This window comes from Phalacrocorax aristotelis, chromosome W (genome assembly GCF_949628215.1).
Source record: "Phalacrocorax aristotelis chromosome W, bGulAri2.1, whole genome shotgun sequence".
Taxonomy (NCBI): Eukaryota; Metazoa; Chordata; class Aves; order Suliformes; family Phalacrocoracidae; genus Phalacrocorax; species Phalacrocorax aristotelis.
Window position 1 is genome coordinate 10,209,071 of NC_134310.1, and position 25,531 is coordinate 10,234,601.

Here is a 25,531-nt window from a genome sequence, read left to right on the forward strand (position 1 = left end):
ATCACAATGAAGTATTCTCCCTTAAGCTGACTTACGCAAACTTAAGTGCCTCAGGAAGGAACATACAGCTTTTTTTGTAGGCTTTCAAGATGTTTTCTTGTCTGAACACCTTCTTATGCATTTTTTTAACTCTAAGGGGGGAACACCCATTTATTTTCTCTGTCTTTAACTCCTGAGATTTTGGGGTATTTTCCTATGGTGCTGAAGAGATGGACTAGTGGAAGCGCCTCACCCAGCCTCTGCTGCTTCAGTCTGGTTCCAAGATGGAGACAGAGTTGCTGTGTGTAACAGCTAATCCCAAAACTTGGTGGGCTGAAGGAGCAGCCACAGGAAACCCCTACAGCCCTGCTGAGGGGGTAGCAGGTGCCTTGGCTGCCCAGCTTTGCTCACCCTAGGGGGGGGAGCCATGAGATAAACCCTAGGCCAGCATCTCTACCTGACTGTGGCTCAGATGCTGGCTCCTGGTCAACACAACTCCTCAAGTATGAACTGATTTGACAGCTACTATAGCCACCTTGCTCTGGTATACCCACACAATGACTCTTTTCTTTCAAGCCTTTCCTTCCTTCATGAGTAAACTGTGTTTTCATGTTAATCTCAACCTCTTTTGCAGGGTGCTGAAGAAAATTCCATGTCTGGTACCACATCGTGGTCAGTAATGACCCCACAGTCCTCCCTAGCATGATGGAATATAATTGCATATGCGGGAATCCAAAGAGGAGAAAGCAGGTAAATCACTTCCTCTTTCCAACACATTTGGCTGTGTAATTTCATTGCTCAGAGCAGTCTTTCACTCAGCAGCTACTACTTTCTTTTGCCACTCTGGGAACATGTAGACTCCAGCAGTAGCACGATTTACATTATTTTTTTTCTGAACATGAGCCACCTTAAACAAACATTAATCACTTCAAAACAACTCGAGTTAGATATCAAGAGGAAGAAAGGAGTGCTCTGCCTCCAACTGGGGGATGCCTTCATCATGGAGGCAAGCGTCTTCTGTGCAGCTGCATGCCAAGACTTCCTAAATACACCCTAATGCCACTTGTAACCGCACAGGAAGACTAAGAAATGCAAATGTGTTTGTTAGGGGGCTCTGATTTTAGACAGGAAAAACCTGAAACAAAAAAAAAACCACACCACACTAAACAGTAACATGTGGCCTAGGCCAGGTTTTCTGCCACCTGCATGGGTCATGGGTGCCCCTCAGGCCAGGCCGCACCCTGCCCCCTCACACAGGGACAGCACCGGCCCCAGTGCCCATTCATTGCTGCGACGGGCGGGCGCGCGCCTGCCGCCGCCACCCCCAGCTCCGGCAGTATCCGTCGCGGCCAGGAGGCCGCTTTGGCTCCGCCACCCCCTCCAAGCGGCCCTTCCTGCCGCCATGGCCCGGCGGCGCTGTCCCCTCCCGGCTGTTGCTCCTCCTCCTCCCCGCTCTGTCCCAGGGCGCAGGACTGACATCACGCTCAGGGTTTCCATCCGACTAAGGGGGGGGGGAAGGGGGAGGGGGAGGAGGAGGAGGAGGTAGGTGGTTGAACGGAGTGGCAGCGTGATGGCGGTGGTCGGGAGGACTTAAGAAACGGCGGCGGAGCAACACAGCACCTATTCCCCAGGCTTCTCCCTGCCCGGTTTGGGGCCCTATTGTTCAAGCCGGTGGGGGCTGCAGGCGAGCCCACCGCGTGGGGCTGTAAGGAGCCGGCGGCCCAGGCCCTGTGGCAGCCGCAGGAGCAGCCTCCGACCCTAGGTTGCAGCACAGACCTCTTCGTGGGGTGTAGCGCCGTCTCGGACCAGGGCAGCCCTAGGGAGGCCGGGCCGGGCCGGGCGCACGCACGCAGGTAGGCAGAGGCCCGCCATGGCTCCTTTCCCTGGTCTGGAGTTGAGCGGTGGCAGTCGCTTTCGAAGATGGATGGGGAGGCGGCTGGCGTTGAGAAGGGCTTGGATGCCCAGCGCGGGGCTGGGCTCCTGGGCCCACTCGCTGTTTTCCGAAGAGGGAGTCGAGGCGGGCAGCCGGGGTTGAGCCTCTTTCGCTGGTTCCTGCGGGGAGAGCCTGTGACGAACCGGCTGGGAGAGGCAGGAGTGCGGCCTTCGCTCTTTTCTGGCCATGGGGGGCGCTGGGAGAAGCGAGCACGGAGGACTGGCAATACCGCCAGGGAGCCTTGGCCAGGAGCAGCGCCTGTGCGGGTCGCGCCACCAGCAGAGGGCAGTCTCCGGGGGCGGGAGGTGAACCCGCGGGAGGTGGGGAGGCAGCCCTGGCCTGGGCTCTCCCCGGGAGCGCCTTGGGAGCGGTCGGTCACGGGAGGCCGCGAGAGCGCGGCGCGGGTGGTCGGGGAGGATCATCGCGGAGCAGGGAATGGGCGACAAGGAGCGAGTTTTGTGGCCACTAAAGATGTTTCCTGGGGCCCGGGGAGTGCCGGTCCCGGAGGTGGCAGGGTGTTCGCACCCTGGGCGCGGGAGGGCAGACAGCGCGGAGCTTGGCCTCGTTGGGCATCAGCGGCCGATCCGCGAGGAACCACTAAACTGCCTGGCTCGCCGCCGCGGGGGCCCCAGACTCGCTTCGCGGCTTCTCTGGGGTTACAGGGCTCTTTCCTATCATTTTTCTCCCGTCATGGCCTTTGTTTGCTGGCTGGAGTGGCTCTGGTATCTGAGATGGTGCCTGAGCGCAGGGCTTTTTCCATCCCGGAACGAGGTGGCACCCACCTCCATCACGAGCTGTAGGTCGGGCTGTATTAGAGGAGAGCACCTCGAGGCAGCCAACCTGCAGGCGATCCCCTAATCCCTTTCACACCACTAAATCTGTGAGAGGCGCTGCTCTTTAGCTGACTATCAGTGAGTTCATACTTGCGCTCCATTTAAAGTGAGCCTAAACTTTTTCTAGGTGCATCTGACACGGCAGAGACCTGATTGAAGATGTTAATGTATATGAAATAATGATCAATCCATCTGTGGGATCTTGTTAGCTTGATGTAGTTGAGCCAATTTTAAAAAATGGGACAGTCTCTATTTTCCTGCCTCTACCCCCAACTGGATGTAAACATGTCAGTGTCTGGAAATGCTACTGATATGTTTGTTTTGTGCATGAAATAATTTTGCTAATCAGATCTTGGAGCATTAATATCTATAATTTATATTTATGTGTTTGGGGAGGCTGTTTTCCTTTAAAAGTTAGATCTGGTTGTTCTTAAGACAGTACTATGGCATATCAAAAACTATTTTTCAGTTAAAAAGATGTTAAATGTGATAGATACTCCCTTTCAGTGTTGTTGTGACAGGACAGGTTATTTTCAGTATCTTTCAGTTAGCAACCATCAAATATTTCAAATTATGTCAACATTTTCCTTTGCTATTTTAGGTAATTTGGGAAAAATCTTCAATACCTGCAGAGAACAGTTGAGTAAACAAGTCACCTGGAAAACAGAGTACCAAGAAGTAGATTCTTGATATCTGCCTTCTAACCTGAGTGGACTTCTATTTATCTTTTAAACTTCTTAATATTTACAATGAATAGACACAGTGATGAAGACATTGTAAGAAACAGTAGTGGAGAGTCAAGGTAAGTATTTTCAGTCCTTAGCTATGTATTCTCCTGTATTTTGTTTATTAGAACTGGTTTACGTTTTAACTTTGTGCCAAAGCTTCCTGGTGAGCAAGTAGACCGTTATTTAGGAGGACTGGCCATGCTTTTTTACAGATGCTTAATCTGCTTGTTAGAATCAGTTAGCTTCATTTAATAGCTGTAACAATCGTGTATATACCTTACATAATACGGTTTTAATACTATTTAAGCTCTATCGGTATCCATTACTCTCTTTCCTCAAAAGTTATCTGAAGTGTTAAAAACTGAAACAGGTTAGATTGAAATGTTAAAGTAAAACTCATGTCTATGAAGTATAGGGCATGCATACATAATATGTGCTGTATAAACCCCAAATTAGGCTACCTCTAAAATTGGAACAGTGGACTGTTGAGTTCACTCAACAGTGAGGCTTTCTCTTTTTTTGTTGAGTTGTCAAAGCAGTATAATGGAAAGCATTAACTTCATGTTTGTTTTCCAAAGTGAAAGTACAGTTTTCCCAGATGTTTTCTTAATTAAAAAAAAAATCCACCCCTCTGATGTCAGTTGCTGGTGTTCTAGGATGTGTAGAAGGTTCACTTGGTTGGAAAAGCCTGGTTAGAACTTCCTTGCTGCAACATGAGGATAACAGTGAACTTGTAGGTGTGGAATTAAATTCTTATTCTAGAACACTGGTAAGTTCAACAAATATCTACTGCACTAGGAATTTAATATTTCTAAAACTGGGAATATGATGAATGCTGCAGATCTAAGAAGGTAAGGCAAACTTACAAATAGAGACAGTTGTGATCATGCTGTCAGTCTACCCATCTGTTTGTTTCCTCCTCTTTCTGATCACAGCCTGTTGAACCTGTTAGTTGATTCCATCAGTCAGAGGTCATAAAGAAAACTGAGTTCTGTGGGCTTTATGGAAACAGCCAGTTGGGTAGAGGGGATAGATCTAAATTATTGCCCCAAGTGAAGAAATCCAAGGACAACATAATGGACAGCTGATCATTCAGCACGTGCTGGTCATTAAGCTTGGATGTAGCATAGTGAGTAATGGGGTGGGAAGAAGGGAGAAGAGAGAAATGTTTAGGTGATATTAGGTACAAATCTCTAGGAAACCTATGAGCAGTAAAACTAAAGAAACTTTAACAACTTCTGTGTATTTTTTTAATGTCAAGCTTCCATATTACACCTAGAAATATTCTAGAAAGTCAGTAAACTTTGAATCTTGTGAATAATTTGTAAGCTTTTTTTTTTGTTAGATTTCTGTTTCCAGTAAAGATGGTACTTGTCTAGTTAGCAGACAAATTTTGGGTTTCTTCTAGTAAGTGGCAAAATATTCCTGATAACTTACATTTAAAAAACAAAACAAAACAAAAAAAACCCCAAAACAAAACAGTAAACCCAACCAAACCCAAAACAAGTCTTGTCAGTTGAGTAGAGGAACATGAACAAAATAAAACAGTATGAACAAAGCTAGTCTTCTGGACCTCCAATAAAAATTAACTGTCAGGGACAACTCTGATGACTTTGTACTTATGAAGTTTTTTACTACTTGAAATGAGCCACCTAGCTAAAGATAATGTAGGAATAATATTGTGTATCAAACTATGATCACTTGTAAATACCAGTATATCAAAGTTATTCAAAAGCTGTCGCAAATCTCATAAGACTAAACCAACTAAGTATCAAAAAAGCCTCCAGACAACTTTATTATAAGTAAATATCAGGAAGATGCAAATTACTTAAAACATGATAGTTGCCTGTGAGGTGAGACTTTGTTCTGCATCTTAAATGTGCTGCTGAGCACATTTTAAAGCTTTAAAAAAGTTTTAAAATGTTAAACTTATTTTCCCCATGGCTTGTATCAGTCAATAACCCTGTAGCCTAATTCACAGACAGATCTCGGAAAACCCATTTGTACACTTGCCATTTGCTATCAGGAAACTCTGTTTTTGTAAATGAAGGGTGAAGGCTTCCAATATTAAAGAATTGAGCCCTTTTTCTGTCTGCCCTATTATCACAATAATTATTTTAATAAGTGTTTGATGCTTATCGCAGAATGGTAGGGGTTGGAAGGGACCTCTGGCGATCATCTTGTCCAACCCCCCTGCTTGAGCAGGCACACCCAGAGCAGGGGGCACAGGACCGTGTCCAGGTGGGTTTTGAATGTCTCCAGGGAAGGAGACTCCACAGCCTCTCTGGGCAGCCTGTGCCCCTGCTCTGGCACCCTCACAGTAAAGAAGTTTTTTCTCATATTGAGGTGGAACTTCCTGTGTTCCAACTTGTGCCCATTACCCCTTGTCCTGTCATTGGGCACCACTGAAGAGAGTCCAGTCCCATCCTCCTCACACCCACCCTTTAGATATTTATAAGCACTGATGAGATCCCGCCTCAGTCTTCTCCAGGCTGAACAAACCCAAGTCTCTCAGCCCTTCCTCATAAGGGAGATGCTCCAGTCCCCTGATCATCTTGGTAGCGCTCTGCTGGACTTTCACAAGCAGTCTCCTGTCTTTCTTGAACTAGGGGGCCCAAAACTGGACACAGTACTCCAGATGTGGTCTCACTAGGGCAGAGTAGAGGGGGAGGATAACCCCTCTCAGTCTGCTGGCCACACTCCTTCTAATGCATACCAGGATACCGTTGGCCTTCTTGGCCACAAGGGCACATCGCTGGCTCAGGGTCAGCTTGCTGCCCACCAGCACTGCCAGGGCCTTCTCAGCGGAGCTGCTTTTCAGTAGGTCAGCCCCCAACCTGTACTGGTGCATGGGGTTGTTCCTCCCCAGGTGCAGGACCTTGCACTTGCTCTTGTTGAATTTCATGAGGTTCCCCTCGGCCCAGCTCTCCAGCCTGTCCAGGTCTCGTTGGATGGCAGCACAGCCTTCCAGCATAGTATGACTTGCCCTTGTTTTTGTTGTTTGTTTTTGTTTCTTCATGTCCTGTTGTCACCTCCTTCAAGTTTTCCAGAACTCTAAATGATTTTCACTAGGAGGAAAATTCCTTTAGCTAGGTGTGACTGCAGACAGGTATCTAACTGTAACCAGGGAAGTGAAGCTGCATGTAGTCTTCAAATGGTCTGGAAATATGAATTCTACAGAATAGAAACAAAATAGCTACTATTGATGGCAAATTATCATTACTAGGATTTTAGTGATCCTGTTCCATTCAGAATGCTAGGAAGAGAAGCAAAACAAGTTGAGAAAGTAATTGAGAATTGCTGCTGGAAAGAAACTGCAGAGAAAGTCAGACTTTCAAAAGTAGGTAGAAAAGGAGAGATGAAGGCAGATACAGTGACAAATCTAAGCAACATTAGTGATACAGTTGATAATAATGACAATGAATCTTTAAAAAGTATGTCACTTTAAAAATATGACACTTTACAAATGTAGCAAGGCAGTTTTTCCCTCTTTGATGTCTGTGTAAGCTTCCATGGTTGTTGCTCTGGGGTGATAGTCCTGATCACAATTAAATATAGCCAGATCTAGGAAAGCCACCATCACTACTTTGGAAAGTAAAGAGCAGCAGTGGATCAGGGCTGGCTTTACAGAAATATACGGCTTCATGGATACTGCTTTATATTGTTTTAAAGAAACTCTTACCATGAATTGTAGAAGTTGTGGAAAGCCAGGAGTATTCTCAGCAATAGAAGAGCTGGAGAAGGGGCTATCTGGAAACCTTAGATTGTATACACTGGCTAGCACTGTGATAAGGAATTGTAGCTGTCTTCTATTCCCTGTGACTGGCTGTGAAGAAGCATTTCTGAAGCATGTGGGAAAGAAATGGGCAATTTGCCATGCTCCTGTGTTCCTTTCCACTGTCAAGTCTCTTCATCTGGCTGGTAGATGACCAGAAATCTTTCCATTGCTGCAAGTGCTGAGCTTGAAGTTCTGTTGGGCCACAAGTAGAAGCGATTCTCTTGTATTTTCACAGCTTAATAACTTGTTGCAGTGTTTGGACTTTCCTTGGCCATGATAGCAACCTCTGAAGCTATAAATCTGTGTGAGTGCCAAGCATAGTGAAGGTTGTAGACTGACATAAACACTATAATCTAATCTTGCTGCTTTCTGTGTAATAGTTACAATGGAGTCTACTCTACAGTTTTTTATTTGCCTGAAATCACTGCTCTGGAATGTTTTCAGTAGTTCTAGGTGAAATATCACATATAATCATTATCTGGATAGCAAGTAAGTATAAGCACAAAAACTTTATAGCAACGCTCTGAGAAACTAACTCTTAAATTTAAGAAAAGCATTTTTGTGTAGTGTTCTTGAAAGCATTCTGTTGCAAACTTGAATAGGAGTAAATACATATTAGTTAGCTAGCATTAAGAAAGCTTAATGAGCAAGGAAGGGCAGTTATAGCTGAACTGCAACACAAGCTCCAGGTAGAACAAGGAATGCAGAAGTGAAACATTGGTGCCAATTGAATAGCAATCTGGTTTCCCATCTCTTTGCTTTTCCTGTGTTTCCTGTAGAACAAGACATGGAGTGCTTGAGCAGACCTTACTTCTCTGTAGATAAAAAAGGGTGTGCTCAGTAAAGCTTATCTGGAAAGTAGCTGTCTGGGATGTATTGTACTTCCTTTTTCCAGTAAGCAGAAAGTGGTTTCTTGCACCAAGGTCCCTTGACATTGTTTATGTTCTTGAAAGCTGATGTTAATACAAGACTGTAATTTCTATGAATTTAATTCATTTTGTTGATTTAATAATCTGTGGACCATAAAAGATAGTATAGTTAAGTAAAGCCATCTCTTTGCCAGCATGTCAGCAGGCTTGAATTTGCTGTATAAACTCATACCTTCCACAGAAGGTTAAAAAGATAAATTGAAAGGCACTATTCTAAGTTCCTGCTTTCAAGAAACCTAAGTGGGAGTTAAAAGAAAGATTCCCCAAGCTTATTTACAGAAGTATTCTCATCTATTGGTTTCTTTTTGGTAGAAGTAGGTAATACAAATTAGGGGGAGAAAAAAAAGAGGAAAAAGTGTGTATGTATAGAGAGTTGTATTGGGTTTATGTGGCAAGATTTTGGTAGTGACAAGACTGCAGGGGTGGCCCCTGTGCTGGACAAAGCCAGTTCCAGCCGGCTCCAAAATGGACCTGCCACTGGCCAAACATGAGCCAATCAGTGAAGCTGGTGGCGCCTCTGTGATAACATTTAAGAAAGGGTAAAACAGTGTGCAGCAGAGTGTGCATGAGAGGGAGGGAGGAATGAGGGGGAAAAAATGTGAGAGAAACAGCTCTGCAGACACTGAGGTCAGTGAAGGAGGGGGAGGAGGTGCTCCAGTTGCTGCAGGGGAATCTCTGCTCCAGCCTGTGGAGAAGACCACTCCAGAGCAGATATCTACCCTGCAGCCCATGGAGGGCCCCATGCCAGAGCAGGTGGATGTGCCCTGAAGGAAGCTGCAGCCTGTAGAGAGCACAATCTGGAGCAGGCTCCTAGCAGAAACTGCAGCCTTTGGAGAGGAGCCCACACAGGAGTAGGCTTTCTGTCAGGAACTGCAGCCCCTGGGGGACCCATGCTGGAGCAGTTCTTGAAGGACTATCCTGTGGGAGGGACCCCATGTTGGAGCAGGGGAAAAGTGTGAGGAGGAAGGAGCGGCAGATGACCTGTTAAGGACTGACTGCAACCCCCCATTCCACATTCTCTCCCCCCACCCCTGTTTTCCCTTTAAGTCTGTCTTCTCCCCAAAGCATACTCTTATTTTATTCCATAGGTATTTATTGGGGTTTGAAAAATTAACAGGCACAAACATGCAACAATTATTTCTTTTGGTATTCTCAGTAAGCTGTCTTGCTTTTCTTGCAAAATAGTTTGAAAATAAATATTGCTTTTGTGGATCTCTCTTAAATTGCTCTTGAATATATTGAGAATATCCAGAGACAGCGTCTATAAAATGTAATACAGACCAACTTCTTAGTTTTGTCAAACTCATACCAAATCAGATTTGATGTATGCTGCTGTACAAATGCAACTATTTGACTCAAGGGCTAGGGGTGCAAGAAGCTTCTTTACTACGTATTCTGGAAGATGCTCTCTGTAGACTTTACATTGGTTTTATGTATGTTGGCAAACTATACTTTTTCATGTAGAAATCCCATCCTGAGAGCATGCTATTCATTCTGAGTATATATTCCTGCATGTCTACTACTGCAGGTTAGCATTGTCAGTTAACTTTGTCATCATTGCAGTGATTTGTTTGCATGGCAGAGAAATAGTCACTTCAACAGGACTAAAGAGGTCATCATTATTGCTTCTTTTTTCCCATGGTCCTGTGATGCTCCTATAACTGTTTTGTGCAGTCTCATGCATTCCTGTCTTTGTTTAGTGTTGTTGGGTTTGGGTTTGGTTGTTGGTTGTTTGGTGGTTTGTTTTTTTTTACTTGAACAAAGTACAGTGTATGTAATGTATGGTTTCTTATTCAAGAATACCTTTTATCAAATAGTGCTGTTTTAATTTTATTGGGGTTTATATTTATATTTAAAAATCGCTTGAAGCAGGGGGAGGAAGGCTTACATGACACATTTTCGAAAGAAGGACTTACAAAAGCAGAAATTTTGTTTTGAATAACAGAATTAAGTATCTAAAAGAGCACAAATGCTCTTCAACAGGAAATGCTGACTATTCCCTTTCTGTATATATCATATTAACAGCATCTTTATTCTGTAGCTTAATTTCCCTTGCCCTATTATTTTAGATCTAGAGTTCTTTCAGTTCTGGTCTTGATAGTATTTATCATTTCTGTTGATGTTTGGTCTCTTCTTGAAAGCACATTCATCAGTGAAGAAGAGTGGGGGGAAGGCAAATTACACCACAGGATAGAGTTGGTTGGAAGAGGACAGCAATGCAGGAGCAGAGTAAAGGGAGGACATAATGTGACAAGGTAGGATAGGGTAAATTGACAAATGCAGGTGAATAGTTAACTGAAAATTAAGTTTTGTGCACTGTCTCTTTCTCTCATTATATGTAAGGTATTTTATGTTTTTGTTTGGTGTTTGTTTTATTTCTGCCAGTCTCTTGAGTATATTCAGAAAGGGTGAGGGAAAGACAGGAAGGTTCTAATTTAGGCTTAGATGCCTGAAGATTGCTTCCTACCTTCCAGTTTCAAGCACACTTTTTTGAAAGGGGAAAAAAGGCTGGTTGTGTTGTACCCAAACCATCTTTTTTAGGCTACTTCAGGTATCTGCAACAGGATGATTATGGGGTTCTCTTTCACCTTTTGCTGAACTGTTTCAAATAAAAGCATCTAAAGAAAAGGAGCTGACCCTGGACTGTACAGGAAGAGAAGGGTGCAAGCACTTTGCCTGTCCTCTTATGTAAGAGGAACTCTGGAGAGCAGAGGATCAAAATTGGTGTTCCTGAGACGATATTTATGTAACAGCATTAGGTAGCAGGTAATTATGACAGTATTCTGAGTCTTTGGTTGAAGAAATAGTTGAGTTTCAATGTTCCTTGCATCCTAACACTAAGGATACAATGCCAGAATCCCAGTAATTAGTAGTGCCAGTTCAAGTGATTAATCTTGTAGAGGTCAGTGGTGCTATTTCGTGTTAATAGGCATTATACATTGTGAGACAGCATCAGATAATATTTAAAGCTCTTTAGTTAGAGGAGGAATTGCTTGTATACTATGCCACAGATAATGCAGGGAAAATCAAAGAAGCCCATAGGCAAAGGAGGAAAAGAAAATGTGACAAGAATGTTAAAATATGACTACCTCACAGCTATTATTTCCATTAATTTACATTTTAAACGCCTTTATAATAGAACTTAGGTTCTGCTTCTTTTAATAAAAGGATGAAAGGAAACAGTCTTGCTATCATGAGTGTGTTGTGTTTTGGGGGGGGGTTTGTTTTGGTGGAGGTGTATTTTCTCTTTCCCCTAATGGAACAACTATTTTAAAAGTCAAATTTTCGTATAGTCTGAAATACTCTCACTTGTAGCTTGGTTAGCAATGATAGCTTGCAATGATTATTTCTAGAAAATGTACATGTTTCTTAAACTGTATCTCCTTTCCTTTTCAACCTCAAGAAAGATTAAACCACTTCTGGCATGCTGCTGATAGAAGTTGGAGTGAGAGATTGCTTGTCTTTCAAATTCTTAGAAGAAAGTGAACTTTTCTCAAGCTGATTATGATTGGTTTTGCCCTATAATAGCTGTTACAGTATTAATTTTAGTGGATCAAAAAAATGTCATCTGAGCTTCTAGAAATGTGTATGAAACTTCTAGATCTTTTCCTACAAGCTTCAAAAACTCAATTAGATTTTTTAAAACTATGGCAAACAAGGTCTCTGAACTTACAGTGATGCTGGTAGATGTTGCAGTGTAATGAGTTCTGCAGTGGTTTTGGTTTTTTGGTGGTGTTTTGGGTTTTTTTTTGTTTGGTTTGGTGTTTTTTTAGTCATGTCAGTAATGTTCCTTGAAGAAAGGGGAAAAGGTATTAGACTGCATAGCATTTTAAGCACTTGGAAAAGCAGCTGCAGTCCGTCATGGTGTAACGTGGAATGTGTGTGCATGTACTAAAATTGAAAACAAGAACAAAAAAAACTTTTCATTTGAAATTTATTTAGTTAGTTTTCTGAAATTCTGTATTGATTTGCACTGTTTTATAATTAGGTTTCAGGACAGCAGTTTTAAGGAAAATTGCCCTGTTCAGTTGTGCTCCTTCTACAGACTGCACTGACACCACTAAGGGGGTGCTGTGTTGGGGAAAGGTTGGAGAGGGCATAAATAGCATTGTCAAAATAAGTTATTCTCATGGAGCATCACTCACCAGCAGGCAAATATATTGTTTGAGGACCAAGACACTGTTTACAAGGTGCTTGGCTTCAGCTGTGATAGTTTATACTGCTGCTTTGTACCATTTTTCAAATTGTGTGAAAATTGCTGAAATTCAGAGTAAATGTAGGAGCATTTAAAGTGAAATTTTGAAGTTGCTTCTTCCTTAGTTCCTCCTCTATTTGCAAGGAGATGATGTAACTTTTTTTTTTAACACATGCATGTGTGTAACTGTGTACCTTTTCTTAAATAATTCCATCCTTCCTCCTAGGGTTAGCATCTGAATTACTAGAGTTTAATCTGAATTACCACGCATGTGGCAGAGGGTCATAGGTAATCCCATGACAGGGATTAGAGATTTCTGTTCATTTTTAATAACTAAGGGTTGCTTAACGCATCTGTGTTAGGGAGAAAGGAAGGCTGCTCTCCATTATTGTTTTTTACCCCTTAGTGTGCCAGTAGTTTTGTGTTTGCAGTAAAATGTGGGGAGGCTGGGGGAGGAGAGTTCTGTTTTTCTTTCATTAATACATTAGCTAAAATATTGTAGCAAAAAAAAATGGCTACAATTAAGTCCTGAGGCAGGGTGAATCTGGGCCTTGCTTAGGCGATACTGAGAAGTAATGACTCTGTTAAATTTTGACTAGGACAGCGCTAGACAAGTGAAACAAAAATAAAAAGCCAAGTACATATATATCCCAGTGAAGTTACATCTGCAAAAGCAAAGTGTTAGAAAGGGATGCTCTCTGGTGGTAAATTGACATAGTGTAGCAAACAGCTAGTAGCTGTGTTGAAAAGAAGTTGAAATTGTAAATATTATTATGGTAGTTTACTACAGTAGTTTTTCAGTAAGATGTAATTTTCAAAATACTTAATTTTCAATACCCCAGTTTTTATTATGGGCACTGCTTAAGAGACGTGGCTAGAATGCTGCAGACGTTTTGTGTGAGGGAAGAAGTAGGTTTTTAGTTTCCTCTTCAGATAACACTTCTTCCTTTGTTCCAAGCAAGTCTTGGCATATTTTGGAGACTTTCTTGAATATTTTTTATTTTTAAGAAAGTTAAATAGGTGTCTTATCTTCATTGTTGTTGCTTTCTTACAAGTATTACTTCAAAAACAAGTAAGGCATTGCTTTATCTCGGAAGTTGATCATGCAAGTTGGTAGTCTGGCTGATGATGATCTGTTTCTTAAAGATCTTTTAATTATCTTTTAAAGATAATTGAGAAATAAATCTTAGGCTGAAAATTTCCATTCAACTTATGTTTGAATGGGCAAATAGTCCTGTTAGGCAAGAGACTTTTCTTTTGTGGTATTGATACAAAGATGTTTTCTTTCAACTGCTGCAATTTCCAAATGGCTTGGTATGGGAATGAGTTTTCCATTTTATTTTGTGTGTGTGTATGTATAAAATATATATTTTCTCCCCTAGGTTTAAGAAAAAAATTATTTCTGAGAGAGAGCAGAGGCAGTGAGTTTGATAGAGGGCGTGGGTAAACTGAGTTCCTTGTTCCTAAGCCTTTTTGTGACACCTATGTTAGTGTAAAATTGAATTTGAAAGATGCTAGTATTAAGTTCTTTTTTTAAAAAAAAAAAAAAGTCAGTTGAACATCATAGTTTGAAATACTGACATATCAGCTTAACACTTTGTGAAAGAAGGAATGTTTTTAAAAAATTGTTTTTAAGGTTTGGCCAAAGTACAGGAAAAGCAAGGACAAAGTCTGCACCTGGAAATATGTGACAGCTAGTGATTTGCCTTGGCATAAACTTGTTCTCTTCTGAGATCACTGTAGTTATTTCAGTGGTGGAAATAAAAATAGCAATTTTCTCTCTGATGTTTGGACAAGTTGGGTTTGGGGGGGGGGGGTTGGTGGTGTGGGGTTTTTTTAATGCTGAAAATTGAGTATTTATCCTGTAGCATTTACTATATAGTATGTGTTTTGCCTAGGGTTCCTCATCAGTGATACTGTTGGTTTAAAATTGTTATATTTCTCAGAGGAAAGTCCTTTCATATACAGACTATTGAAGTATTGTATCATGCAGTGCTGCTTGTATGGTCTTGGCAATCTATAGTGTATCTTCATTGCAGAATATGAAGAATGTATTCATATATTGCCCTGCTTCCTACCTCCTTTGCAGATAAAACTTTTGGGGTTTGGGTTGCTGCCCTTGTAGGGGATTGTGTCTCCAAGTCAAAGTTCTACTGAAGCTTAGTGTAGAAAAGGACACACCCACCCCCCAGTGAGAACACATGATGAATTAAATGTGTACTGGTAGGCCTTGGAGCCTTCCACAGCTGGTTATCCTGTGGCCAGTGATAGGCCAGTGATAGGCAAGTTCTCCACACTTCAGTAAAAATGAAGTCACAGCTATTCATCTTGTCTGGTTTTTGTGTGTGCTGTAGTTACATCAAGATCTCTGCAAATATGTGTATAAGAGGGTGTACAGCCAGAAACTAGTGTGGTTTGACGCATCTGCATTAATTTGGATGACTAGAATTGAAGTAAACTCTACCCAGTATGCACTAGTCCTCTGTGCTTGAATTCCCATAGGTACTTTTTACCAGTGAATTTGAAACTTTTTAAAGCATGTATGAGCACTGCCATAGCATCTCAAGACTTGATAAATGTTTTAGCAAGGCCTTGTTTTCAAAAAAAACTTGCTGATGCTCAGTTTGCCCTCTCCTATTTTCTTGTTGTGCTGGTTTAACACTGTGGGATAAGGCAGCTTGGTAGGGCCTTTAAAGTTTATCTTTCTGTTTTTTTTTTTTTATTCTAAGTAAAAATTAGCTGTTAGTCTACAGCAGTGATTCTTCCTCATAGAGGGTTTCATTAGGGTAGCCCTGAAACAATTGTGGTGAACCTTATTATGTGATTTTTTTTTTTTTCTTGTTTCTTGTATTTTCCTTTCTTCATCTCCCCATCCCTATTGCTTTTAGCTACAGATTTGTATTATAATCTTGCATTTATTAATAAATCAGTTGAATACTGACTTTGAAACTTTTACTCTTTTTGAGGTATTACTATTAGTTGATATGCAGTCTGGTCATATTACCCTCCTCATGTCCAAATTGGGTCAATTTATTGTGAGAAACAGGGATGATGAGATAGGTCTTATTTTGCTGATCCTGCAAAGCCCAGTGGGGAATCCGTTTAGAGGCAGTGTTGCCAAGATAAGGAGTCTATGTATTTTTTCTGAACACTGAATTTTGTATGATCCACATCTGTTGATGGAATTGGTATTACTTAATGGAGAGCATAGATGATAGCTAGTTGATCTCTTCATAAAGAAAATGATTTGGAATTAGTTGATTTCTTTACATCTAGCTCCTGAGCAAATACTTAAACTATCTATTAGACTTTCTCTTTCTATCTCACAATCCTTTTGTTTTTGAACTTGCCACTTACTTCCTATGTTGAAAAACATTAAACTGTTAAAATTTCCCATCAACTGTGAATCTTACTCACATGATTTTTGCTTACTTATTTAAATGTAGGATTTAGGCATTTTTGGTGGTATTTTGTCACAGGGACTTGTCTGACTTGTGTCTTGAGGTTTCTCCTTGCTGAATTTTCTTCTCTTCATGTACCATCTTCCACAGTCCCTGTGACATTTACCTATGCACTGTGCTATGCTGAGAAATGCTATTGTTTTATAACACTCTAATTTACCCAACACTACAGGTAAGGTAACAGTTGTATAAAATAATACTATTGTATTCAAAATATATTTGGTGAATCACAGTGGATGTTGCCCTTAATTTCTGGTAAATAGTTTAAACTCCAATCATATTCTACAGTGGGTGCCTTGCTTTTATTTTTCAAGTCAGGTTAATATGTTAGTGTTATAGCATCATGCCTGAAGTAGGCCCTTGATGACAGGAATCGGAATTTTGGAAGCAGCCTTGTCACTCCCCAGTTTTCTCCTCAGCAAGTGTAAGTAAAACCAGCAGTTGAATTTCTTCATATCCCCCACTTCAAAATAAGGAAGCTTTTTCATGCTTTGTTTCTTTCTTTCTTTCAAAGTCAACAGACGCAGATGATTGGTTGAGGTGCTGTCTACAGGAATCAGTTTGTGAATAGCTTCATTCTCCTTCCCCCGCTAGTACAATTTAATTGGTGTTAGCGATAGGGAGAATAGCGGTTCTGCTTTGTGGCTTTAAATGTTGTCAATTAAGTGTGTTCTAGTGCAGAAGATGATTAATCTACCACCACCATCCCACACACACACACCCCCTTGCTGGCTGACAGCCAAATGACTTGTACTGGCAGTGATAGGCTTAGACTTTGATATGAGCTTTTGGGTTTTTATTGTTTTGGATTTTACTGTTGTTGTTTTAACAGTGTAAGATGGTCTGCATGGATTTATATTATGTGTGACAATACACTTCTGGTTTTCCAGTTACTTTTATAAACACTTTATTTAATCACGTGTTTGGTTGTATTTTGTATATAGTTGGTCCAAATCACAACATGAAATGTAGTTTGCAAGTACTTCCTTAAAGATACTTCTTTCCCTATTGCTTTTATGAAAAAAGTAAAACTAGGGAAACAAAACAGAGTTTATATTTGCTTTGAAGAAATGCATGCTCAAAAAAGAAATTGGGGGGATGGGACGCTGCTAATCTAAAAAGACTTAAAACAAGTGTGCATGTGTGTGTGTACACAAAAGTATGTGGGGTTTGATAGAGCTAAGTAAGGGTTTGGGTGGGTGAGAAATACCCTTGTTTGACTCCTCTACATTAACGATTAATGTTCTCCCTTCTTTCTTGCCTCTCTCCCCTCCCTCTCTCTCTCCTTTCTTACTTTTCACTAAACCTTAAAAGAAAAAAATCTTATTAAACTCTGAATTTTCATTCCTGATTTATTTAATCCAGTGCATTCATTTGTATGCTATCCATGTGTCTGGGCTAACCTAACAATTGATTTATAGGTGAAGCTAAAGTCTTTTTAATGTGACTTCTTTTTTTAATCCTGTTTAATTAGCCATTGTGTAATATCCTGTTAACTTCTAATTGCAGCCAATCAGATAATGATTCTGGGTCAGCATCAGCTTCTGGATCTGGTTCAAGCTCTGGAAGCAGTAGTGATGGAAGTAGCAGTCAATCAGGTAGCAGTGACTCTGAGTCTGGTTCAGAGTCAGGCAGTCAATCAGAATCAGAGTCTGATACATCTAGAGAGAAGAAACAAGTTCAAGCTAAACCACCACCAAAAGCTGATGGATCTGAGGTAAAACAAAACATATAAATTAACCCTTTGTAGGGGAAAAAAACCCTCTGCAGAATAATTACAAGAGCAGTTTTAATTTAAACAAACAAAAACCCCCTAATATTTACTTAGAATTTTAACTTGATTGGGTTAGTGAATGCACGTGCTTAGCTCTCATAACAAACATTGGGCTCTTAAATTCTCATCTCTGTAAATATGTACAGTTAGATACTTACCTAAATTTTATCATGCAGAAGCACCTATTAACTTATTGCATATTTTTGAAGACAAAGCCACACATAATGTAAAAAAGTTTAGAAATAACATTATCTCTCTAATGCCTAGTTTCTTCATATCAATAAATGTATGACAATTTTAGGCTTAGATATGGCATGTCTTCTGTATGGGGAAAAAGTCTGCCAAATTTAGAGGAAAAAAAAAAAGTGGTGTTTAGAAATCTCTTAAATGGAATGGATGAATGTTACCTGAACTCTCCTCTGTTAAATAAGTTTGCCAATCATACTAAACTAGGAGGAGCCGTGGACTCCCTCGAGGGTAGAGAGGCCTTACAGAGAGATCTGGATAGACTAGAGAGCTGGGCAATCACCAACCATATGAAATTTAACAAGAGCAAGTGCCGGATTCTCCACCTGGGATGGGGCAATCCTGGTTATACATACAAAGTGGGGGAGGAGAGGCTGGAGAGTGGCCCCACAGAAAGAGATCTGGGGATTTGGGTTGATGGCAAGTTGAATATGAGTCAACCATGTGCCCTGGCAGCCAAAAGGGCCAACTGTGTCCTGGGGCACATCAAGCACAGCATAGCCAGCCAGTCGAGGGAGGTGATTCTCCCACTCTGCACTGGTGTGGCCCCACCTTGAGCACTGTGTGCAGTTTTGGGTGCCTTAATATAAGAAGGACCTCAAACTATTAGAGTGTGTCCAGAGGAGGGCAACCAAGATGGTGAAAGGTCTCGAGGGCAAGACTTACAAGGAGCGGCTGAGGTCACTTGGCTTGTTCAGCTTGGAGAGGAGAAGACTGAGAGGTGACCTCATCACAGCCTACAACTTCCTCAAGAGGGGCAGCAGAAGGAGGAGATGCTGATCTCCTCTCTGGTGACCAGTGATAGGACACAAGGAAATGGAATGAAGCTGCATCAGGGGAAGTTCAGATTGGACATTAGGAAAAGGTTCTTCACTGAGAGGGTGGTTGGTCACTGGAACAGGCTCCCCAGGGAAGTGGTCACAGCACCAAGCCTGTCAGAGTTCGAGGAGTGCCTGGATGATGCTCTTAGTCATATGGTTTAGTTTTAGGTAGGCCTGTGAGGAGCAGGGAGTTGGACTCAGTGATCCTTATTGGTCCCGTCTAACTCGAAATATTCTGAGATTCTGTGTACTTCAGTATTCCCATATGAAGCAAAAATATATCAGCTAAGTGGCCTGAAAGGACTTATCTAGATCTGTTTAAAAATTTACTTAAAAAAAGAAGTTATCTTAATAATAGATAGGCCTGCACAACTATTGTTATACTTACTGTAAAACATTCCTTTCTGCAGAAGCCTTGCTGCTTTAAAATGCTATCCAATATTATTAATGCATGTGGTATTTTATAGTGAGTTTTTTATTATTAATAAAATTGGGATCAGTCTTACTAGTGATGCTGCTCATCTTAAGAAAAGTATGTGGTAAACTTTAAAGTTTCAATAAGTTTAAATGACTCTTGTATCTGAATTCCAATTCAGTTTTGGAAGCCCAGTCCAAGTACACTTGGTGTGCAGAGATCAGCAGTGCTCAAGAAGCAACAACAGCAGAAGGCAGCATCATCAGACAGTGGTTCAGAAGAGGTGAATAACATATAAATTAGTAAATAAAATGTAAACATGCATGTCTCATTTCCCCATATGTTAGAATAAAATTATGTAGAGCCAAGTTCTGTTCTCTTAAGTGTGCGTGTTTAAAAAGTCTGGTTTTAGTCTATAAAAGTAATGTTCAAATAAATTACATTTTTATAAGGAAACATGGGGGGGGGAATATTTAGTTGCATGTTTTCAGATGAGCTGTGCCAAAATGATAGCAGTTTAGATTGATATTTTTAGCTAGAAATTCTGTTATGTATGGACAAAATTTTCAAGTCACACAGTATTAACTTTTATTGCATTTCTGCCTTCTGAGTTCCATAAAGACAATTAAAAATACTAAAAGACTTTTCCACTGTTGTTTCTGTATAAAGGTAGCTGCTGCAGTTTTCAAAAACACTATATGGTGTAGAAAGCTATATTTTTGCAACTTTTGTAACAGTTATAAAAGAATTTTTGTATTTGGAGAACCATATTTCAATTTTAGAGATTTGTTTAGCCTATGGTTTAGGTTTTAAAAAAGTTGTCTTTGTGCAGTAGGAATATCTTTTCAGGACACTTGTGAATTAGAATTTATTTAAAAGCAGACTTTCATATTTCCTTCATTCATTAAAAAAAAAAAAGTAAGCAGTGTGATCACAGGTCTTTAATCATTACTCTGGGCGTCTTTTTTTTTTTTTTTTTAGTCAGATTTAGCTGCTCATCATTAAAACTAAACAAAGGAGTTAACCATATATAGTTAAAATATTAATTTTTAGCTGTTTCTAAGTACTCTTTTCCTGAAGACTCTCTTTCAGGATAAAAATTATCTAAATTTAATCTCTATGAGATTGGTTTTAGGAAAATAATTTTAAGAGGGTTCATAGATTTATTTATTATTTTTTGTTTAGGAGTGGAGAGAGAAGAAACATACATGCTATTCTTAAAATTTTCTTAGCAGTGTTTAAATGTGAGAAGATATGAAAGGTGAGAGAGAGCTCTCAAAAAGCAGGGGATTTTATTAGGCTTTTGCTAGAACCTTCATTTTGATTTATTAACTTGCAGCAGTCTAAACTGACTATATGTAGGCACAATGATTATATTTTAAGACAGGTTTTTTTTGTAGTGTTTTCTAGAGTTCTGCTGACATGGTATATTCATAAATTGAGAAATATGAAATCAATAGCAATTCTGATCTTATTCAGTCTCAGTGGTACACTGAGGGGGATGAAGAGGATAAGACATTAAGAATATGATTTCGGTTTGAAAGTGGGAGCTGAATTATCTTTTTAATACTAAAAATACTTCATTCTTTTTGTGGTAATGAATCGTATATATTCTTTTCTTCATCTGCAGGATTCATCGAGCAGTGAAGATTCTGCAGATGACTCTTCCAGTGAAACCAAGAAGAAAAAACATAGAGAGTAAGATGTTTTTCATAAATAATATAATTTTTTGTTATGGTGATATAATGCTTATAATTACCCAGGCTTCGCTTCTCTACACTTGAAATATATAATCTTGTGCTTCTCAATTTTGATTAATGTTTTGGAATATTTTAAAATAAATACTCTCAAAGGAACATGTATATCACTATTCATTTCTGAGCAAAAGAGACTGTATTACTTAAAGCATTATTGAAAAACATTCATCAGCACTTTTTATTTTTTAAAGTAGTCATTTACAGCATATTTTTGAGCTGAAGGTCCTCCCTGAAAATTATTGAAGAAATAGGAAACTACTTAAGTAGGTTGTCTCAGATAAAATTTAAGTTGGAATCCCATAGTTCATACCAAATTTTTAAACACTTTAGAGGCAAAACCCCAAAAAATGATTATAGGTTTGACAGTAATAAACTGTCTTGGCTAGTCAGTAAAGCTAAGTTGAAATTGAGCTGGTTTCAAGTTGCAGATCAAAAAGTTTGTGAAAAAGGTTATACCTTCTCATTGGTAGTGACCTCTGTGGGTGTGGGTGTTTGTGTTTTGTTTTGGGTTTTTGGTTAGATTTTTTTTTTGTTGTTAATGAACACTATAGAAATTGAATCATTCTCTCATTCCTCTTCTCCAGTTAATTGAATCATCTCAATATTCAGGGTTGCCAATATAATATCTTCAAGAAATGGTATTGGGGGAGGGGGAGGCGGAGGCAAAACTTGCTATGCAAAATAGTACTTCTCTAGCAACAGTCTTCTGTTACTTAAGAATGTGACTACATCTAATAACATACTCTGTTACAGGAAAGATATTTAAGTTTAGAAGCTAGTAACCAAATAACCTCATATATCCAGTGCTTCTATTTTGATTTATACCTATTTTGAACAAGTATGTTTGCAGTTGTTATCTGACAAGCAGATCAGAGTTCTCATGCATATAACTTAGTACAGGATCCAAGCCCTAGAGTATGGTATTCTATATGTTGTCTATATCTCCAAATAAATACAGGTTGTGGATTTGCATAGGGTGGGGGAGTTGGTTGGTTTGGGGTAGGGTTTTTTGTTTTTATTTGGGGGAGGTGTTGTTTGGGTACTTTTTAATTTACCGCTTGCAGGAAAAAAACCTTTTAAGGAGACACATGATTCTATAGTATTTCCAAGACACACAGATATATTGACCACAATGAAAACATCACTTTTAGGACCAATGCATATTTAAGTGAAATAAGTGTCAAAGCACTTATTCTTAGGGTTCCTGATCTGAAATTTAATGAAAAGGTCTTTGAGTAATATTCTACCTTTAAAGGCCATTAGTACTGTTTGAGCATCTTGGTCAAAGACCCCTTAAACCTGATAATAGATGGTAGTATAAAGATTTAGCAGCCTTTCAAGAATGCATGCCAGACTTCTCTTCCCCCTATTTTACCTATTCTTACTGGAATAGGTAAGTTCCAGTAAATATGTATCTTTCTAGCTAAAGTCTTGTTAAGGACTTTGGATTTATTGATGTAAAATTAACTCAGTTATTAAAATGTAGTTTATACAGGAAATCCATATTTTTTGTTTGATTTTATTTTTACATCTACCTCTTGATAACAGAAAACTTAATTCAACTCCCTTTGGGCATTTTTACCTGTTATCCATTCATGATACATTTCTGTCCTTCCAGCTGAAATGACTATTAGAACATTTTTATTTCTGTGAAGAATGTTGAAATTAAAGTGAACCTGTAGTGAATACCTGATTTAAAAACAAAACAAACAAAACCCAAAAAACCTAATGTGAGTTACTGTTTTGTCTCTCAATATGTACAGTGAAGACTGGCAAATGTCTGGGTCAGGGTCAGTATCAGGAACTGGTTCTGATTCTGAATCAGAGGAAGATAGAGAAAAAAGCAGTTGTGAAGATAGTGAATCTGACTATGAGCCAAAAAACAAGGTCAAAAGCCGGAACCCCCCAAGCAGGTAAGAAGTCTTGCATTTTAGATACTCTGGTACTATTTCTAATTCGTAATCAAGTATTGTAATACTATACAGGCAAATTAAAACATTAAAAAAAGTCTTCAAGTTCTGTAATAAATATTAAGCTACAAAAGATGTTATCATACTAGTGGTTTGTGTTGAATACCTCTTTCCTGTCTGCTCCAACTGAAAGTAGTGTAACTGAGCAGTCATGAAATACATGTATTCAGAAACAAATACAGAAGGCTTGTAGTTGTTCGTGTTGAAACCCCACTGTTGTGTTGTTTATTATTGTCTTCAAGAATTGAGCCAAAAACTGGAAAAAAGATTGTAGGACAGAAAAAGAGGCAACTTGATTCATCACATGATGATGAGTATGATAAGAGAGGGTCTCGTCGCCAGGCAACAGTCAATGTTAGTTACAAAGAAGCTGAAGAAACCAAGACAGATTCTGATGACTTGTTGGAAGTTTGTGGAGAAGATGTCCCGCAGCCTGAAGAAGATGAATTTGAAACTATAGAGAAGTTTATGGATAGTCGAATTGGCCGAAAAGGAGGTATTTTTTTATCAGTGTTCTTAAGATGCTGCAGTGCATTGTGGTGCAATGTAGACAGCAGCTGTTCTCAACTGTAGGTAACCTGTGATGTTTGTAAAGAATAAGTTTAAAAATACCAGAAAGTAATCTTATTTTGTTTTTCATACTTATAAGGATGTTTCTTTTGTAAGCCTTTATAAAGTAAAACATAGAAGAACTTCAGTAGCTAACTAATGCAAAAAGAAAAAATGAAGTGGAATATAGCTCCATATTGCATAAATGCATACCATACTGTTACACCACTATTTATACAGTTTATTGATACCTGATAGGTATAAACTATATACAGGGAGATGGAGAAAAAGTGGACTGGATAGGACAGCTAACCAGTAGCCTGAATGCTGAAGGATGATGTTGGGAAGGCTGAACCATTGAGGTTGATTTCAGTTATTCCTGTAGAAATAATCCCAATACAATGCAGTGGATGGTGAAATCTAAAATTTCAGTGGTATGCTTACATGTGCACTTCTAAAAGTAATTTTATGAATGATGGTAGGGGTGTCATATTTCCAGCAGCTGATGGTATGCAGTGTCCTGCTTATGTGGGTTGGGTTTTTTTCAGCCTGCAAATTAGGGTTCTGATAATAGAAAACTTAGGCCTACTCATACTTCAGAACTGCCTTTCTCCATTAGTTATACCTGATGTCTAGAGTTTCTGACCAATCTCAGAGCTTGCACTCTCTTTCCTCTCAACTTTCTTTTCCCATACTGTCCTAAATTCCACTGTAGTCTTACTCTAGCCCCTTACTCCAATGCACAGTGTCACCGCTGTATTAAAAACCTTTTGGACTAATCTTCTTATATTGGGCATGTCCAGATGTTGTTATTGCTTGTGCTGTCCTTTGCTATTGCCACGCTCTTGCTATATCTGTCCCCTGCATCTGGTTGGGTCCACTTCTTTGTTTGGCTCTCCTCACAGAAATGAGCCTGTTACCTGCTGCTAGTGTGCTTCAGCTATAATACTGACTGTATTTAATTAAAAATTACCCCACATAAGATTCAAAAGACTAGGGGGAGTAGAAAAATGAGTTTAGGAAGAAATAGTTCGAGCAGCCCATCCCAATGAGCAGGAAGTCAGGCAAAAATGCCAGTAGGCCTGCATGGATAAATAAGGAGCTCCAGGCAAAATTCAAAACCAAAAAGGAGGGATACAGAAGGTGGAAGCAGGGACTGATAACCTGGGAGGAATAGAGAGACACTCTCCAAGCATGCAGAGACATAGTTAGGAAAGCCAAAGACCCCTTTGAATTGAATCTGGCGAGGGTTGTCAAAGGCAACAAGAAAGGCCTCTATATAGGCGGCAAAAGGAAGGCTATGGAAAATGTAGACATGCTGCTGAATGGGGCAGGGTCCTGGTAACACAGGACATGGAGAAGGCTGAGGTACTGAATGCCTTCTTCACATCAGTCTTTACTAGTAAGACCAGCTTTCAGAAATCCCTGGCCCCAGAGACTAGGGGAAAGTCTGGAGCAAGGAGGATGTACCATTGGTGGAAGAGGATCAGGTCAGGGAATACTTAGGCAAATTTGCCTTATGTAAGTCCATGAGCCCTGACGGGATGCACCCACAAGTGCTGAGGGAGCTGGCAGATGTCATTGCGAGGCCACTCTTGATAATCTTTGATTGATCATGGCAACTGGGAGAGGTGCCCGAGGACTGGAGGTAGACAAATGTCATAGAATCATAGAATGGTTTGGGTTGGAAGGGACCTTTAAAGGTCATCTAGTCCAACCCCCCTGCAATGACCAGGGACATGTTCAACTAGGGTCAGGTTGCTCAGAGCCCTGTCCAACCTGACCTTGAATGTTTCTAGGGATGGGGCATCTACCACCTCTCTGGGCAACCTGGGCCAGGGTTTCACCACCCTCATCGAAAAAAATTTCTGCCTTATATCTAGTCTGAATCTACCCTCCTTTAGTTTAAAACCATTACCCCTTGTCCTGTCACAATAGGCCCTATTAAAAAGTCTGTCCCCATCTTTCTTATAAGCCCCCTCTAAGTACTGAAAGGCTGCAATAAAGTCTCCCTGCAGCCTTCTCTTCTCCAGGCTGAACAACCCCAACTCTCTCAGCCTGTCTTCACAGGAGAGGTGTTCCATCCCTCAGATCATTTTTGTGCCTGTCTTCTGGACCTACTCCAACAGGTCTGTGTCCTTTCTGTGCTGAGGGCTCCAGAGC

At 40.2% G+C, this 25,531-nt stretch overlaps 1 protein-coding gene across 4 annotated transcripts in view; it reads left to right on the forward strand.

Annotated features, from left to right (window-relative positions):
• Positions 1 to 1,489: 1,489 nt before the first annotated feature.
• Positions 1,490 to 25,531, forward strand: part of LOC142049352 (chromodomain-helicase-DNA-binding protein 1-like) — an 80,007-nt gene continuing 55,965 nt past the window's right edge. For all 4 annotated transcript variants that reach the window (XM_075077001.1, XM_075077002.1, XM_075077004.1 and 1 more), the window contains exons 1-7: positions 1,490 to 1,832; positions 3,347 to 3,547; positions 17,346 to 17,553; positions 19,274 to 19,375; positions 20,723 to 20,790; positions 22,613 to 22,762; positions 23,062 to 23,315. In XM_075077001.1, coding sequence (XP_074933102.1) covers positions 3,495 to 3,547; positions 17,346 to 17,553; positions 19,274 to 19,375; positions 20,723 to 20,790; positions 22,613 to 22,762; positions 23,062 to 23,315 — 835 coding nt within the window. In that variant the 5' untranslated portion in view covers positions 1,490 to 1,832; positions 3,347 to 3,494. The remainder of the gene's footprint in view (positions 1,833 to 3,346; positions 3,548 to 17,345; positions 17,554 to 19,273; positions 19,376 to 20,722; positions 20,791 to 22,612; positions 22,763 to 23,061; positions 23,316 to 25,531) is intronic.